Genomic DNA, 18,216 nt, shown 5'->3' with positions numbered 1-18,216 from the left:
GAACAGAAGGAACACACGTGGTTTTTGCCTCCAGATGTTGTGTTTTGGACTCTTTCGTGGATGCTCGGAAGGTCGTGGGTGTATTTTACATTCTCATGCTTGGGTTTAATAAAGGCCAGTCCTCTCTGCAGCCACAGTGGGTGCTCAAGCCTGTGGGGGTGGCCAGCTCTGGTGAACCCCAGGGGCTCAGGACAGACCCCGCTGTGCTGGGGACCCCAGCCCCTGTGGGTGGGAGGGCTGCAGCCCCCTGCCCGGTTGCCCAGCCCCGGCTCTGCCCACCCGACACCCAGCTCAGGGTGGGCAGAGAGCTGTCTGCCGGCAAACACTGCATTAGATCCAGATATGTTGGCCTCTTTTCAGGGCCTGGACCCAAAGCTGTGGGGTCTTTTGTTTATCTTGAAGACCCCTCACGCCATCACCTGCCCCGGGCTTTACCGTGGCTTTGTCCTGGGAGTGCTCGGGGAGCCCAGCGAGCTCCCCTGGCCCACGAGCAGGGGTCTGAGCAGTCATGCCGCATGGCTGGGTAATTCATCCATCGATGCCTGTGAACTCTGCATGAACTGCACAGTTTATTTATGCACGGGCTCTTTCTTGCAGTTCAGGTGCCTGTTGAAGCAATGAAGCTTTTGCTAATTTAAGGCTCTAAAGCCATCGATTGCTCCTGGGGTGAAAGGGAATAGCTGGGACGGCTGTAATATTGCTGCCTTTGAGACTGTCCTGCCCTTGTCCAGTCTAGATCCACCCTGAAAACCACCTGAAACCTCAGACTCAGGTTTTTCCTGTCATCTTTCATGCTCCTTTTCCCTTCCCCTCTGTATTTATTTCCCTGTTTTCTTTTGTTTGTTGTCTCTCAAGCCTCCTTTAAACTGCCAAGATCTTTCTTGGAGGCACAAGCCGTCTCCTGTGTACCTCTGGGTGACAGGCAGCTTTCACGGCACAGCTGGCATGCCGTAAATACACATACTCTTTAGTTTGTGATAACTTTTTTTTTTAATCAATCAGCCTTGTGCTGTTTCTGTACATAATTTGCTCGTTGGGAGGTAATTGCTCACCTCTCACTGTCCTCAGACCCTTGTGCCCTGCTGAATATGATGGAGCATACCCTGGAGAGGAACTGCCCCAAACCTTCCCTGGGACCCTCTGCTCAGCCAGAGACCCAGGAGCATCCCCAGGCCCCTGTGGCATCCCCCTTCGCACTGGCTGCTCTGAGGTTGTCTCATAGGAACCGTGATGCTCAGGGGATGGTCTGGGGTCTGCGTGTCCCATGGAAATTCGGAGATGCAGAGAGGAGAGGGAGGAGAGCGAGGGATCACAGATTTCCACCTCTCTGCCTTGGCAGCGAGGGCTGCCCTGGGCTGGACACCACTGCTGCTGTAGCTGCGAGCTGGTACCCGCTACTGTCTGCAAAGCACAGCACCATCTGCACCGCAGCCGTGGCCACGCCGGCCACCCGTGGCACACACGGTTCTGGTGACTGCCCTTGTAGCGGGTTCTGGGGCTTTCAGCGGGGCTGGGAGTGCAGGGAGGATTTGCAGCTGGGGGCTGTCGGGTGCCAGCACCCTCCTGGCTCTGCTCTGGGCCGCTTTGGGAGAGCAAAGCGAGAGAGACACCGAGTTGCTGTGAGCGGCAACAGCCACCTGTGCCACGGCCTGTGTCCCTACCATGGCCATGGCCAGCCACGCTGGGCCATGTGGAAGGAGCTGCGTGGCGCTGGGCTGGATGGGACCTGATCCAGAGCATCCCTTGCCTGGGGACGTGAGCCCCTGCCCCAGCACCCAGGGGCTGCGGGGGGGCTGCCTTGCTGGACCCTCGGCCCCGGCGCAGCTGCCCCAGGCATGCGCTGTCTTGAAAGTCAGAGCGGGCAGGAGGGGACAAGCCCCGAGGAGCGGGGTGGCAGTGTGCCCTGGCCAGGCAGGAGGGCCGGTGGGTACCGCACCCAGCCCGAGGGAAGGGGGTGAGCCACTGGGCTTGGTGGGTGCTGCTGGCCACGGCCCGGCGCTGCTACGTGAGCATTCGGGGTCAGGCTGGCGCAGGGTTCACACTTCACAGCCAGCGAAGAGGAACTATTCTTGCTTCATCCTTCCCTGGACTTTCCTTGTTCCTGCAGTTCGGGTATATAAGAGCAGCTCCTGCCAGCTGCTGCTGAGAGGCCGTGGGCAGCTGCACTGCAACATCAAAGGGCTCCAGGTAAGTGGCACTAAGGTACCATGGCCACAGAGCGCCTGTTCCCATTAGACTACTTACAGCAAAGTGTAACTCGGCTTTAAAAGCAAGAATTTTAATGATGTTTTCCTTTGATTTCTGTAGCAGCATTTAATCATTTATGAAAATTTATTTTTGAAGCTAGTAGAGCTCTCCCTTGTCAAATTCCATGTTTATTTTTGTTGTTAAGTTTGTTATCATGACTAAGCTAGCAGAAATGACTAGGATTTTTTTCATGATCTTGGTGACCAGAATTCAGAATGATTTTCAGCTTATCAGATCTCATCTCAGCTGGTATAAAATAAGCATTTATCGGCAAAGCCATACATGCGTTCTGCATGTACAAGATGTTCAGCTCGCTTAAATGCGTGTGACCAAGGAGGTACCAACCTGATAGATACCATTAATAACGGCAGAGACAGTTGTCTACTTTGTCACGTATTCTCTCTAAGAGCTCTTCTAAAAGACCTGAAAACCATTTTGGCATCCTTTTACAATGCTACACACGTCTTGCAGAGACCCTCCAACAAATCCCACTGATTTTATTTGACATGATTTTCAATGGAAGCTGCTCAAGCCTTTGTCTTTCTCTCCTGTTCAATAATCACAGCTACAGGAGCTGTGCATCATTACGTGCTGATCAAAGGGAAAATGTAAAAGACAGTCTAGTGAATTAAAGTCTAATTTAATTGTGCCAAAAACTGTCATAGAGGGATTTTTTTTTTTTTTAAAGTACCTGGAACAGATAAAGAAGTTGTTCAGTCTGACCTAAATAATGTTATTTCTCAGTGCTGAACCTCAAATCTGCAGACTGTACACTGTTTTTCTCAGAAGAGACAAGCCGGGGTGTCCGACCCGGGACGTGGGCTGTGCAGGCGGGTGCTCCCTTAAACCGGGACCTTGTGGTTCCAGTCCCAGTCCTTAACCTGGGACTTCAGCAGGTGCCTTTTTTCATTTCTTTGCAAACACCTTTCTGTGCATAAACAAACACTCCACAACATTGATTGCAACCCCAAGAAGTCCAGCTCGTGCGGGAACATGAGGTCCTTGACGGTGCTTTCTTTTGACTAGAGGCAGATCAAATACAGGGAAAGTGGACTCTTTTCCATAGCCTGGATGGAGCAAGATGAGAAAAACAAACAACCTGCCCATGGAAAAGTAACTCTGATTTTGGCTGCGCTTTGATCTTTAATAACGCAAGGTGTTCCTCATAACGGGGAGAAGGACACGACTGTGACACAGACCATTTTTTATCCGGCTGTGCCCCTTTGAGTGTCCTTCTTTCAGGGCCATTTCAGAGTGGTTGGAAGCCATCCGTCTCGTTCGGTACAAGGTCCTCCTGCCTCATCTCCATTCCTCTTGTTCTCTTTAAAATGGCATTTTGTTCCTGCAAGCTTCCCTGAGATGTCAGGCACCCAGCTCTGCAGTGGGGTAGCCCAGCCAGGCATGGAGACATCAATGACTCTGGAGGAGCACGTCACCGTGCTCCAGTTGCTCCCTGATAGCCAGAAGCAGTTTGACCTTTCTGGGTGGGAAAAGGGTGCTGTGGGTCCAGGTTGGTCCCTTGGGGCTGGGGGACGATGCCTGGTGCCTGCATGTCCAGGGGGGGACCTGCCCCACTGCCCTGGGGCAGCACACGTGAAGGATGGAGAGCTGGACCGGTGCCCAGGCTGCTGATTCCCGCACAGTGGGGCTGGTGCTTGGGCTGATGTGGGTCTCTCCGCAGGTGCTGGGACCAGACATGCTGCCTTTCTGGTGTTTCGTCCTCCTTGGGGGCCTCCTGCCCCCGTCCCAGGGCCTCCTCAACCAGGGCAGTGTCCTTGGGCTGGGCCCAGCGCAACCCAAAGATGGTGAGCTCAGGGGTTTTCCATGTTTCCCATGGGAGCGTCATGGCACAGGTGGCCACACCTGCCTTGGTCCCGGTGTGTCCTGTGTCACGTCAGGCTCTTGGAGCGTCCCTCTGCTCATCAGGGACCTGCCTCCTGGCAGGCTCGGCTCCATGGGGAACCCAACTTTGTGCAAGGATGCTCAGAGTTCCCCATGAGACCTCACGAGCAGGTCAACCTAACGTAGCTGATCCAATGTTTCTTGTCAATGAAATCTTTCCAACAGTGGAAGTCTAATTAGTAACTGGGACTTCCTTGGTGCAGGTTTGCCTGGTGCTGGTCTTCTCGGCAGTGAAAGTCTCATCAGCAGAAAAGGTGGATTGCTTGGCACAGGCCTTCTTGGTGAAGGTGGGCTACTTGGTACTGGCCTCCTTGGCAGAGGAAGTCCGAGTGGAGAAGAAAGTGGAGGTCCCCTTGATGCAGGAAATGAATCCAGCAGATCTGGGGTCCTTGGCACAGGCCTCCTGGGTGAGGAAGGTCTACTTGGCATGGGTGTGCTTGGGAGAGGAGGGCTTCTTGGCAATGAAAACCGGAACAGTAATGAAGGTCTGACTTCTCCTGTTGCAGGAGGACAACCTGGCAGCAGTGGTCTGCTTGGCACAGGCATCCTTGGTGGGGAAGGCCTTGGCACAGGCATCCTTGGTGGGGAAGGCCTTGGCAATGGTCTCCTCGGCAACAGCCTCCTTGGCAATAAAAGCCTTCTTGGAGAGAAAGGTCTGCTTGGCACAGGGCTGCTTGGAAAAGGAGGTCTCTTAGGCAATGGAAGTCTACTTGGTCTCGATGGTCTTCTGGGTGAAGGAGGACTGCTGGGTGATGGAGTCCCTCACAAGTCAACACGCTTCGCCTGGTAAGTCAGAGCAGAAGCACAGCGGTGGTGCTTGCTGCAGGGTAACAAATAACGTTCAGAGGAGAGGTTCCCCTAAAGGGGTGCTCCAGGGGACCAGATCCTCCCTGTTACACAAACCACCAGTCCTGGGCTCGCAGCTCACGTGAGGAGCTGCGACAGGGGAAAGTCTTCCCCGTGGGAGTGATGTGACACTGCAATGGGCACCCTGAGAGGTGGGGGAATCTCCACCCTTGGAGATGGTCGAGACTCAGTGGGACACAGCCCTGAGCAACCTGACCCTGCTTTGAAGTTGGCTCTTCTTGGAGCAGGGGCTGGCCCTTCCCCACCTACACGTTTAACTGGGAATATCTACATAGGTAACAGGTCAAATGATGAACAGGAAGAGGTGGGACTGTAGGTCCTGCTCCTGCTGATTCTGCCATCTCAAGGTGGGTTTGCTTTGGTGTCAACCCCCAGGTTGAAGGTGCTGAACCTCGAGAACATCCGAGTGTCATGGAAGGTCCTTCGCGGGAGCGAGCTCGTGCTGAACCTGTACTCGAGGCTGGTGCTGCGCTTGCCAGGGTGAGCAGAGCTGGTGGGCAAGACAGTGGAGCGAGGCCATGGGGGCCTGAGGGTGCTGGGGAGGACGGGACATTCCCAGGTGATGGAGAAACATCCCCAAATGCTGAGCAAAGGGCTGGTGAGGAAAGCTCTGTGCTGTGCTGCTGCCTCTCCCTGGGGGCATTTCCAGCTGTCCTCACTCCAAAGGCACGGTCTCAGTCTGTGGCGGCAGGCAGAGGCAGAGATCCTCTTGTGGACAAGGTGTTGGAAGCAAAGTGCCAAGAAGGCTCCATGCTCCTTCATGTCGACTTGTCCTTCCTCCACCTGAAGTCAGAACTGTCCTGGAAACCCCTCCGTGCCTCTTTGCACGCTGGGACTTCAATGGTCTGCTGACAGGACCAGGAGTCTGATGGAAGTCCTGAGAGTAAAACATTGTCCCAGCCAAGCCCAAGCTTGCAATTCAGCCACAGATACCGCTCTTCTGGGCTGCTTCGGTCTCCTCCATAATCCTCCAAGCCACTTCCTTATTTTTCAGGATTTTTCACTTTCTGAGCGGATCCTCGGTAGAAACAAACATCACATCACACATCGCACTGACCCAAGACTCCCCCGGTGACCTCAAGTTAATGATTAAGGATTGCAGCAACCTGCTCGGTGACTTCAATGTCAAACTGCGGAAGGGGTGAGTGTGGCAGCTGCTCATAGAAGCCCCGAGGTGATTTGCAAGGACAGATCCATCACACGCAGGAGCTGAGCCCGAGCTTACCTGGGGCTCGACCGTGGCCCCCGGCGTAGGGCTGCATTTCGTGCTGGAGCAGGTTTCTCCCTCCCTCAACCCTGAGCTGCCCAGCCGGGCTCTAGTTTCCAGACTTGAGACCACCCAACACTTCACAGAAAAGGTTAATTCAGTGAAAATCTCAGAGGCAACATGCAGAGTAAATGGCAGCTCCATTATCCAGCCATGAGGAAACCACAGGATTTTCTCATAGAAAAGCCAATTTTTTTTTTGAGAAACCAGCAAGGAGATGGGATATTGGTATGTGCGCGGGGAAATAGTTAAAAATAATGGGCAGGACTAGCCGTGGGTCAGCTCTTTGCAAGTTTGCAGTGGGGCAAAATTTCAGTCTCAAACCTGGGCACAGATTTAAACTGTAACAATCAGACTTTGAGAACCAGGTAACAAAGTCCTGAGCATCTATAATTCCTGCTAAAGCCTGGGGGAGCTGTGGGCTTGCAGCAACTTTTAATGTCAGAGATAAGAGAAAACAGCGGGTGCTCCTCTTCGGTGCTCACAGCGCTGCAGACCAGCAGAGGAGTTCCGATTTGTCTCGATGCTGAGCCCCGGGTTTTAACAATTTCCCTGGTAATTTTTGTCTGTCTTTTTCCCTTTTCAGCTTCCTCACCAACCTGATCAGTGGTTTGCTGAACTCAACTCTTCAGTCTCTCGTACCTGCGCTGGTGAGTGCCTGAAAGTCCTTCGCTGTAAGAAGCTGCACTTCAACTGAAGTTAGTGCTCTTGCCATAATTGTCTAGCGGATTTACACATACATACGTGTATATATATGTGCATGCACAGACACATGCCCACATCCCATAAGTGAATTCCACAAAATTCCGTGATATTTCTTACAGTCAGAACTTATTTGTTAGAAGTAATTCAAATTCCATCATGCAATGTTACGGGATAATTTGTAACCAATTGCTTTCTGAAACACCTTCTGGTACCAAGACGGTGCGGTAAGCAGAAGTGACAGCCTCAGTTAGAGAAAAGGTGCTTGTTAGAAAATCTTTTATTCTGTTAAATAGAGTCTGTGCCATTTTGAGAAGAGGGCTGAACAATTTATATTGCTCTTTTTCCGTGGAGGAAACTATGCTCTAGGAGCTGATTGTTCCATCTTGATTTAAAGTCTGTGAAACTCAAATGATGTTAGGGAAACGCGTTGCTACACCCACGATATTCTCACCAAGGTTGTGCCACTTGTTACCGTTGCAGCTTTGTCCATTAGTGAATATTTGGGTCAGCATCATCAATATTAAGCTACAATTCCTCAACCGTAAGTTGTTAAATTTTCTTTTCTATATTAATTTTTAGAGTGACACTTGAGTTTTGCGTGTCTAGCCATCTCCACAGGCAGTGGGTGTCCTCAGGAGAGCCGGAGCCGTAGGAGAAGGAGTTGCTCTGCACGGAGCAGGAGCGGCTCCACTCTGCTGGCAAAGCTGCTGTGGGTGGCACAGTCCTGGCTCACTGTCCTCCCCACTGCCTGACATCATGAAAGCATCGTGATCCTGCTGTTCTCACGGTTGTTTTTCTAACTGGGGCCAGACCCGAGCTGCTGCCAAGAGAGGCGGCTCTGCTGGGACCCCCCCCCCCTGGTTTGCAGCCCTGCAGAGCCGGGGTGGTGGTGGGGGGGGGTCCCTCCCCAGCTCTGTTCACTTCGAGTCCTGCACAGACGCAATTGCTGCTTCACTGCATGCAACGTTGTCCCTGTTTACCCAAAACATCTCCCGTGTGATGAGACATGCACCAGGCAGCTCCAGGACAGCGGCTTTCATGGGAGCCTCTGAACCCCGGGAGGTTTGAGACCGGCAGGAAGGATGAGGGGTTTTTCCTCCTCTGGTGCTGGGGACGTTGCTGGGCAGGGACTTTGCTCTCCCAGCCTCTGCCAGATGCTCCACTTGCCAGCGCGGCTCCAGGCAGGCAGAGCACTCCGGCAGGCTCCTGAACGGGCAGCTGGCTCTGCCCAGCCCTGACGGTCTCTCCCTCTCCCCAGGTGTCATCTCCTTTGGGCTCCTGGGGAAAATCCACTCTGCCCTCTCCAATTTGCCGGTGACGTCTGGGCAGTTCATGGAGCTGGATTTGCAGGTACGGCCGTGTCCCGTCCCTGGTCCCCCCACACTGCCTGCCCTCCCACCCGCCGCAGCCTCCCCGGTCACGCACTTTAACACCTCCTTGTTTTTTGCAGAATTCCCCGTTCCCAAGCACCTTCATCGACTGGCTCCTTCAGAGTAAGTCTGGCCCCGATGCCACGATGGGGATCCCCACTGGTGTCTGTGAGACAGAAAGGGGCAGCAGCCACAGCAGTGGGGGTGCACAGAGGGGGCACAGCCAAGAGCGGGGAGTGGGTCCCCATGGCCACGGTGTGCTGACGCATCTCAGGGTGGTCCCACAAAGTACTTCCACCCCACACGGCACAGCGGTGCTGTGGGGTGGTCAGGAGCCCTGGTCCTTGGAGACATCCCCTGGCTCAGGCACAGGCAGGTTTATACCTGAGCAGCAGCTGCTTCGCCGCGCTCGGTGGCTCCGGGCATACGGTCACGAGACAAAGTCTGTGTGCTCCTACTTACGCCCTGCACAGCCCTGGAAAAGTCACTTCACCTCTCATAAAAGGATTTAATAATATTTACTTAATAAGAGTGAATAATGGTCCTCAGGATGCTGTGAGGATTAATTAATATTTGCAGAGGTGATTGGAAGAGCTTTCAGTTTCATATGCATGCAAAGTTAATATATAGAGGAGGGAAGGAAGAGTTGGAAGCCATCCCAGCTTTCCCAGAGGCGTATTCCTCAGGGCACTAAATCATCTCTGCCCATAAAGCCGGGAGCTCTCAGGCCGCTGGTGCATCAGGCACCGTGGAGCTCGGCCCTGCGGGTGGGGGCTGACAGGGCTCGGGGGGCTGGGGGGGCCAGGGGCCAGAGCACACTGACCTGGGTCCCTCTCCCCCAGCCACAGGCATCGATCCCGGGAACATTCCGTAGCCAAGGGGCCGGCAGCGCCGTGGGGTAAGGATGATTTGCTGGCGGGGGACCTGGCTCAGAGCTCTGCTGCCGGATGTGCTGGTGCCGGTGCTGGTGCCTGGGGTGGGTGAGATGAGCCCACCAGGGCTGACCCTGCCACCTGGTAGTGGGAGGTGATGGGGGAGCATGGGGCTGCCACTCCAAGCTCCCGCACTGCCCAAAACCTCAGCTCCAGCATCTCCCCAGGTGCCCCCGCTGGCGATTCCCACCTCTCCGCCCTGAGGAGGAGAAGGGATGGGAGGAAGATGACTTGATACATGGAGAATAGACGTGAAAATGGAGAAACCCAACCAAGAAAATACACTATTTCTTCTGCGTTACATTTCAACCTTATCAGATTTTGGTGTCTCTGTCCAGCCCAGAGTTAGCCGTGCCGATGGTTAGCTGTGCCAATGGTTAGCCGTGCCGATGGTTAGCTGTGCCAATGGTTAGCTGTGCCAATGGTTAGCCGTGCCGATGGTTAGCTGTGCCAATGGTTAGCTGTGCCAATGGTTAGCCGTGCCGATGGTTAGCTGTGCCAATGGTTAGCCGTGCCGATGGTTAGCTGTGCCAATGGTTAGCTGTGCCAATGGTTAGCCGTGCCGACGGTTAGCTGTGCCAATGGTTAGCCGTGCCGATGGTTAGCCATGTTGATGGTTAGCCGTGCCGATGGTTAGCCATGTTGATGGTTAGCCATGCCGATGGCACTGCTGGCAGCGGAGCCAGAGGCAGGAGCCCCAGGTCATGCCCACGTGCCCTCCCGGCTGTCACAGCCATAAGCCACTCGTTACGGCTATCACTGACAAAGGTACTGCCCCGACCCTCCAGCCTTCCTCACACACACCCGAGTTTCACCTGGGCCGGGGCTGTGGTTTGGGCCAGGTAATTGCTCAGCACAGAGTAGACTTTTGTGGTGCTGGACCAAGACAGCCCGGCTCGCGGCGGCAATTTGGTCCCCGTGCAGCCACCCCATGGGAATTTGTGAGTTTGCCCCAACTGCACCAAATTCCTGTGAAGGGAAGAGAAAGGGACAAACACTGATGAAATGTAAATGCTTTGTCTTTGCTCTCCTTCTGCTTCTTGATTAGTTTACCATTACAAAAGGAAAATTTGCTGTTTCCAGTGATTTCATACTGTTAAAAAGAAGGCAAAAAAGGCCTACAGTCTAATCCAGACGTGTACTTAGCTGATTTGTTCCCTAACAGTTATGCTTTGAACTGATCGGAGTAAATGCTATCCTGTCTTGTAATCTCCAAGTGGATTTGGACGTGTTGCATTGTGGGTGAGGCGGATTCACATCCCTTGTTACTCCTTACAATAAAAAGGATTTTTCTTCATCTGCATTCAGCACGTGATTTGGTTTCTTTCCAAACTGCCTAAGGATTTTTGCATTTGCAAAGGTTTTGTTATTTATCTCTCCTATCAGCTACAGGAGTAACTCACATGCAAAGAATATTTAATAGATAAGTCTGCTGGAAAGGTGGGTTACCACGATGAGCTGCAGCCCTGGAGCCGAGTCTAAGCCCTGCCCGGTCCTGACGGACCCATGCCTCTCTCACAATTTAAAGTAGCTACAGAAAAGTGGTCAATGTGAGAAATAAATATTCCCTTCATTTGTATTTATGCAGATTTATTCCACCCTTGTCCCTGAGCTACTGGTTCTTTTATTCTCTGTTCCTGCTCCCTGCTTGTTGCCAGCGAGCTGGGAGCTGTTTGACATGAACAAACACATCCCTGGAGCCCCACCAGGACCCCGGGGGTGAGCAGGCAGCGATGGCCGGCGAGCTCTCGGGTGCAGGAGGAGCTCACCCCTGGCCGCGGCAGCTTGCTGGCTGCTGCCCGCATCAAAATGTGTCCTGGGGTTGGCTGTGCCACAGCCCCTGCGCAGAACAGCTGCACAGCAAGAGCTGCTGGGGCCGGTGCCAGGTCCCCGAGCCCTGCAGCCTCCAGAGCCGCCGGCATGGCACCATGTGCCGCCAGCGGCTTCCCGCCCATGTTGGCTCTGCTGGGCTGCACCAACACCCTCCTCTGCCTCTGCCCATCACGGGTCCCTCTGCTCCCGCCCAGGGCCCCAGAGCCCCATCCCGCAGGCACGGGGGAGAGCCGGTCCCGTGAGCTGCGGGTTTGCAGACAGCGTCTTCCCCAGTGCCCCCGCTCCCAGGGCCAGGGCTCCCGCTCACGTCTCGGTGCCTCGGCCAGAGGACGGGACCTGCTTCTCACCTGTCATTTACGCTTGTCTTTGCAGTTTGTCATTCCAGCTGGTAACGTGTCTGCCACCGGCAGCGTTCTGCAGCGTGCGTGCCGCTGCACCACCACCTGCCGCAGCCCCGGCTGCGGGTATCGCCTATTCCTAATGAAGCGCATTCAAAAGAAAAGGTGAAGAGAAGCAGGATGGCTGAAGATGTTGGGAAATGGGAAAAGGTGGGTGCCAGAAAAAGGTGGGTGCTAGAAAAAGGTGGTAGACAGAAAGAGCAGCACGTGCAGCCGGGAGCCGTGGTGCCAGCTCAGGGTGAGCATTTCCAGTGCAGACCCCAGCCCACACCGCCGTTCCTCAGCTGTGGCTTGTCCTCCCCCACCACCGTCCTCCCCACCTGGACCCTGTGCTGTCTCCTTGTCCCCAAAGCACCGATCTGATCCCATGCCATCCGGGGCTGCCAAAGAGCCGCCGGCTGGCACGTCCCTGCTCCCTGCAGCTGGCACTAGTGCTGTTCCGTAACTTCACACCTGAACCGGTTTTGACAGAAAGTGTTTTTTTGTATTAAATTGGCTCTGTGCAGAAACCACGGCTCTGCCAAGCAGCAGCGGCTCTGGGGAGGAAAGGCTCAACTGGAGGAGTGAAGAGCTCCTGTGCAGCTGATCCAAAAATCAAGTATTTCAGCTCAAGTTCCCCACAGAATTATTTGATTTGTGAGCAAAAGCTTTCAGGTTTTTTTTTCATGAAAGAACAAAATTTTCATTGGGGAAAGACCATTTTCCTGTAGCCTAACCTACAGCTCCTGCGTGTCATGGCTGAGTGTTCAGGAGTCTAAATATTTCTCTAAACACCTCAGAGTTTCCCGCTGCCCTTTTCACAAGTCGATGGGGTGACCGAGGTGCCCCCGATGCCCAGGGACTCCAGCCCAGCCTCTCCTGCTGCTCCTCGCTCCTTTTACCTGGCTGCAGCAGCCTGCGAGCGAGCGATGCCCCAAGCAGCCTGACCTTGGCCGGGGGGCAGGATGCTACCCCACCCTGCCAATTAAATGCAGAGGTGACGACGCTATCGAGATGTGGTCATTAGGTACCACCGGGCTGCAGCTGGCGCGTCCCTCATGCCTCTCATGCCAGCTGCAATGAACACCCATGCGCTGAGAGCTCCAGGAAATTTAACTTTTTGCCAATGATGAGCTGCGTGTGCTCAGCAGCACAAAGGTGAAGAGCAGAAGGCCGGGTGTCCTTCGATGGCAGCGGCAGAGCTGTGAGGGGAAGGACAGGGACGGATGGCATTGCCTTGGCCCGAGCTGTCTAATACGTAACACCTCGTTGGGCACGTTCAGTTTCCAATTCCTAAGGAAACCGAAGGAGCAGGATAAAAGAAAGTTCCAATTCCCAACTCAGCCTCACTGGCTGTGAATAATTGCAATGACAGGTGTAAAGATTTCCTCAGTAATCCTAGAACCAAAATGCCAAAACCCAAATCCTTCCAGGTGGCGTGGTGCCATCGGGGTGGTTCCCACCTCCACTCCCGCAGAGCAAGGGGAGGGCAGCCATCGGCCACTGTGGGCCCTGCGGAGCCGGCGGCAGCACCCGCCTCGCCAGCCCACGCCAGTTTGACGCACCAATATTGATGTAAAATGGTGCCTCAGGGGATGTCCCTGCCACTGGCACCGCCTGGCCCCGGTGTGCAAGAGTGGGTGACTCTGGGACAGCTCAGACCCCTGCGAGCCCCGTCTGCAAGGGCACCAACGTGGTTTTGTGCAGGATTTCCCCAGCTGATGCCCAGGGGCATCACGGAGGGGTCGGGGGCACCGAGCAGCTCCTCTCACCCCACTGGCTCTCCCCGTGGCGGCTGGGACGTGTGGCCCGTCCTTTGCAGTGGCTGCTGGCAGGAAGGGACATTGCGCGGACACCTGGCAGAGCCCCTTGGCCGGAGCCTGGCCCCAGGTCGGCGGTGCCTGGCCGAGCACAGCTCTGAGCGGTGCCAGCTCCTCCTGCTCGGCAGCACCTCGATCTGTGTTTGCCTTCGCGGGGTTTGCTCTGACAGCATGCCATCCCCCTCTCATCCGGCTTCTGTTTGCACAACAGAAAAACATGAGGTCTGGGACTGCCCGGTGAGGGTTTACTTTGGCCCATGTAAATACAAAACCAAAGCCCTGAAGGCAAACAGCAGCCTCGGCTTTTACGGTGGCTCTGCTTTCCTCTTTCATAAGCTGCTTTGTTGTACAAGAGCACCCAGCCCTGCCTCAGCCGAACACGGGTGGGACAGCAGGACTGGCAGGTCTAAGCATCTCCCAGGTTTTTTCCACCCAACAAGGGGAGGAAAGAGCTGTGGGAAGACAGAAACCAGCACCAGGGCATGGAAAGGCGCTTGGCGAGGGGAAGCAGCTGGGGAGGACGAGCACTGAGGATGCCAGCCAGCCAGCTGCGGGAGTTTGGTTTGTCCCCCGAGCCCCGGGGCATCTTCCTGCTGCCCAGAGGATCCCGGGTCTCTGCCGGCGGGTACCGTTGCTCCTGGCAGGCCTGCGCCGTGCTTTCTTCTGAGCACGGGATGGGGAAAGTTTTCCCACCAACAGTAAAAGGGCTTTTCAAAATGGAGTTTTGACAAGAAATCATAGGAAAAATCTTTTTTTAAAATGTCAGAATGTTTCCCTTTTTTAAAGAGAAACTGTTTTTTGAAATGCCTACTGTTCTGTTCTGATAGCTTCAAAGAAAGCCTCCTACTATTCTTTTTTTAAACTTCCTGTAATTAGATAACAGAAAGATGGCGTTAAAAAAAAAAAAGAAGAAACAGGTTAAAAGATGAGGCTAAATAACCCAAAGAGAATGGACTGTCTTGTTTAGGCTCAAAACCCCTGTATCAGCTTGACCGAAAGTGAATCTTGTTTTTGTTTCTGTGCTTCAGCCATTACCCTTGGCATCTTCATGGATGCAGAAAGGGGAGGAGGACAATTCTGTCTGGCTTTTCATTTTCACAGCAGTGCGCTGAATATTAATCAGCCTAAACCCAGTGCTGTAGGCACTGCTGCAAATTACCCATTCTGCAGTTGGTCGTAGTTTGCTGTGTAATTTTTGCATGCAAGACAACAGCAGGGGCAAGCTAATTCTCCTCTGTGACCTGACTTTGCAGATAGCAGACACACCGTGAACAGGAGTGTCCCTGAAGCACCCTGATAGCTCTATTAGAAATGCCACTGTACATCAGGCTGTTGTCATACCCGGGTTTTCTTTCAAGGAATCGGACACCTTTCTCCTCCTCATTAATGTCAGAAGTATACGTAGGGAAACGAGGCTCATTCTTGCATTAATCCTCTCCCCACGTGGCCGACCCAGCCCCGCTTCCCACCCCAACCCTGCCTTGCCCCATGCAAGCGACTCCTAGAAATGAAGACCATTTTCCTGGTCTTAAGGAGACTTAGGAGATTTGGGTGTTTTCAACACCGATGGGCTTTGCTTTTGACACTGCTGAAGATACAGTGAGAAAATCCCTGAAGCCGAAGGCACTCAGCAGGGCTGGCAGCCCTGCCTGTCCCCGTGCTCCCGGCAGCAGGAGCAGCTCCCGCCAGCCCGACTGCTGGGGAAGGTGGCTCCGACCCAGCAGGAACAGAGACCCCGGTCATGGGCCCCCTTGAAATAATGTGAAATAATTCCCTTTCACTTCCAGTTTCCTAGAGGACGTTCTGCTAATAGGGATGAGAACCTGCCAGGCACATGAAGCACCGCACCATCCCCCTGCAGCTGGCGCATTACAATATACCACATGCATGGATTCACTGCGCGGCTCTCAGATCAAGGTCTCCTGCTGCCGGGGAAGAGGGCATCAGCTTTGGCCACGCTGTGATTTCCCCTCTGCAGGACAGCAGCTGACGTCGGCTCAGCCAGATGATCATGTGCAGTGCTGTGCTTCCACTGCGCTGTTGTCTTTTCCCCAGTGGAAAACAAGTTCCCGAATTTCCCCATTAGCAGTGACATTTGCAGTGCGAAAGAGAAGCTGTGGTCTCTCTCGCACAGCAAATGTTTGGGGGGCAGAAGGGGCCTGGGGGCTCCCTGCGACACGGGGGGAGGGGGGGGCTCCGCACAGGGCGGCTGCACTGCTCAAGTCCATCCTGCTGCAGGCAGTACACAGCCAAGAGAGGCCATCTCCTAACCGAGGGCTGCTTTGCTCTCTGAAATTCTGACATTTCAGGCAAAACGCTGTTTTGAATCCTACTTTGTTGTTTGATCTTGTGAGTTCTCCAGGTGAAACATCAACATTCCTGTTAATCTCCATGCTGAACGCTGAATCGTGGATCATGAGCAGACGCTCAGCTCAGCCCGTGTTCCCATGGTTTGCTGCTGCTCCAGCTCCCCTCACATCCCGGAGCCACCCTGCCCGGTCCCCGTCCCTGCACGGGGGTACTGCAGTGAGGATGTCCTGAACATGCAGCGCATCTCCAGGGCACAACCCAGGGGAGATTTCTGAGTGGGAAGGAGGACTTGTACGGGAAATAAGAGCTGAGAGGTGCCTCTAACCCTGGGGCTATTGCCCAAGGGCCAGAGCCGCTGCCCGGGTGCAGGAGCGGGCACACGGGGAGCCGGGGAAGAGGGAGCCTGCGGGAGGGGGCAGAGCGTGGGAGGGGGCACAGAAAGACTTTCTCTCTTTTTCCCAGAGAGAGTCCAATACAGCTGTCCAAATGAATTGCACCACCTTTGCCTTTTAATTACTCTATTGACTCACGCTCTTGAGAGCACCCGGCATGGCAGAGCTCAGCCTGGGATTAGAGGGATGCAGAGAGAGCGAGCCAGGGAGCGTATGGCCATCCCCGCCAGCCCCATCACCAGTCCATCGCCCTCCCTGCACACGCAGCCGGCCGGTGGGCACTAGGCCACTCCACACGCACCTCTGACTGGCGTCTGACCATCTTCACAGCCCTGATCCATGCCTGAGTATTAAATAACTCAGCCAGCAGAGGAAAAAAATACTTGACAAAATATCTGGAAGATACAGAGCCATTCATGGAAAACATCAGAAAATAGATATCAAGTAATGACACAACGATGAGAGCTTATTAATAGGAAAGTCTAAAGATAAAACTAATTTAAACCTGATGAAACAGGACATCTCATCTTCAGGAGAACAAGAAGTCAATAGTTAGCTGTCAGTAAAGGAAATAAATTGCTCACAAGGGAGGGGGGAAAGCCACAGGACTCCCAAGCCCCAGAGATCAGCAGTTACTGTGGCAGACTTGTAAGATACACACTGAATTCACAAAACCCTGAAAAACCAGAGCTGCCATTCACCATCAGCGCCTCTGTCATTGACATTCAGTTCACAGCCCAGAAGCGCTCCAGGAAGGCGCATTGCTCTGGGAAGGGTCTGGAGACAGACGGAAATGCCAACCCCGGCGTTGCCGGCAGGAGTGGGTGCTGGGTGGGCTGCAGAGCATCTTGGGGCTTGCCAAGGCGGGGGGGAATCAGTGGGGGGACGTGGGGGAGGCAGGCAGGGGCCGGCAGCTGCCTGCTGCTGCGATGGAGAGCCCATTGCTTTTCCAGCACGGCAGAGTTGGCCGTCAGCTGCAAAGGAGCCTTCAGGAGCAGGCGTAACCTTCCTGCTAGAACCTGACCGCAACCAGTTCCAGAAAGGAGTGAACTAAAGATATAACTACTTTTAGAAATGAAAAACATTTTTTAAAGTTTTTTATGTTGCATTAAATCCCTAAGCTTTATGCAAAGAGCTAGCTTCAGCAATGGTGATGAAAAGCCACCGAAGGAAACCTCCATGGACTCCCAGCCCACAGCAGTGCTGGTGGAGGGAGGAGGAGGAGGCCTGGGGGAAAAGGGCTGGCAAGTGCGTGAAGCCTGTCTGCTAAAGTGAAAACCCACGAGAAAAGGGAAGGAAAGCATTTCACCCCCGACACAGCCCAGCAGGCTGCTTGGCACGTTGCTCAGAGGCGATGCCTCTCATCACCTGCCACCGCTTCAGCAGAGCAGACATCTTCGGCTGACCTAAAGCAAACTGTGCTTACAAGCTGCCATCAGGGAAAACGTCAATCTTTCCCTCCAACTTCATTGATACTCAGAGGGAAAACAGATTGCAGACCACTGGGGGTTCTGGGGAAGGACGTGACACACCACAGCCAGCTCTGGCACTGGGAAAATCCCAACTGCTCTGCCTTAGCTGCTTAGAAGAGAGTCTTGGAGAAGGGAGCAAGGCTGGGTAGGGGTAGTGTAGGCAACGATAGGCATCTATTTTGAGATTGTCCTTAGGCCAATAAACGGCAGTGATGAGCAGATGAACACTGGCGCAGAGCGCCCGCTGCCGTCTGTCCCTCCTCTCCGTAAGCACAGCCAAGACCTCAGGACAAAGAGGTTTGTTCTTTAGGGCTGTGTGATGGGGGTCCAGAGAACAAACGGGCTCTTGTTCTCTCTGACAGCAACCTTTCTACCACGTGAAGCTATTTCTGTGTTCGTGGTGATGTCCAGCCTCACCCAACACACACTGCAAGCAGAAAAGGAAAGCGTGCAGGTTGCGTGTTATGAAATCCCGGTGTAAGGAGATGCTTCAGGGCACGGCTAGTGCTTGAAAGTAAATGTCATCCCAGCACTTTAGGTCTGTGCTCGGAAAACTGATCTACCAAATGCCTTGTTAGGTGTTTGCCCACGGGTGTAACTGGGGCACGACTGGCTGGACGGAGGCAAAAAAAAGTTTGAGTGTTCTCCAGAGGGACCTGGGGACAACTGCCTGGGAAGGAGGGAGCTGTCGGAGAGGTGAGGCTGGGCAGGGCTCTGCTCAC

The 18,216-nt window shown here is 54.1% G+C and overlaps 1 protein-coding gene across 1 annotated transcript; it reads left to right on the top strand.

Annotated features, from left to right (window-relative positions):
• Positions 1 to 1,835: 1,835 nt before the first annotated feature.
• On the top strand, positions 1,836 to 9,666 carry LOC143167202 (uncharacterized). Its single transcript, XM_076352390.1, has 13 exons — positions 1,836 to 1,923; positions 2,108 to 2,187; positions 3,929 to 4,052; positions 4,353 to 4,556; positions 4,656 to 4,935; positions 5,392 to 5,496; positions 6,011 to 6,157; positions 6,870 to 6,933; positions 7,469 to 7,529; positions 8,247 to 8,338; positions 8,439 to 8,481; positions 9,201 to 9,256; positions 9,458 to 9,666. Exons 1-12 carry the CDS (start codon positions 1,836 to 1,838, stop codon positions 9,230 to 9,232), a joined length of 1,320 nt encoding a protein of 439 aa, XP_076208505.1. The 3' UTR covers positions 9,233 to 9,256; positions 9,458 to 9,666.
• Positions 9,667 to 18,216: the final 8,550 nt, after the last annotated feature.

The sequence above is a fragment of the Aptenodytes patagonicus genome, chromosome 14, assembly GCF_965638725.1.
Source record: "Aptenodytes patagonicus chromosome 14, bAptPat1.pri.cur, whole genome shotgun sequence".
Taxonomy (NCBI): Eukaryota; Metazoa; Chordata; class Aves; order Sphenisciformes; family Spheniscidae; genus Aptenodytes; species Aptenodytes patagonicus.
Note: the sequence above shows the minus strand (reverse complement) of the source record. Positions and strands in the feature narration are given on the sequence as shown.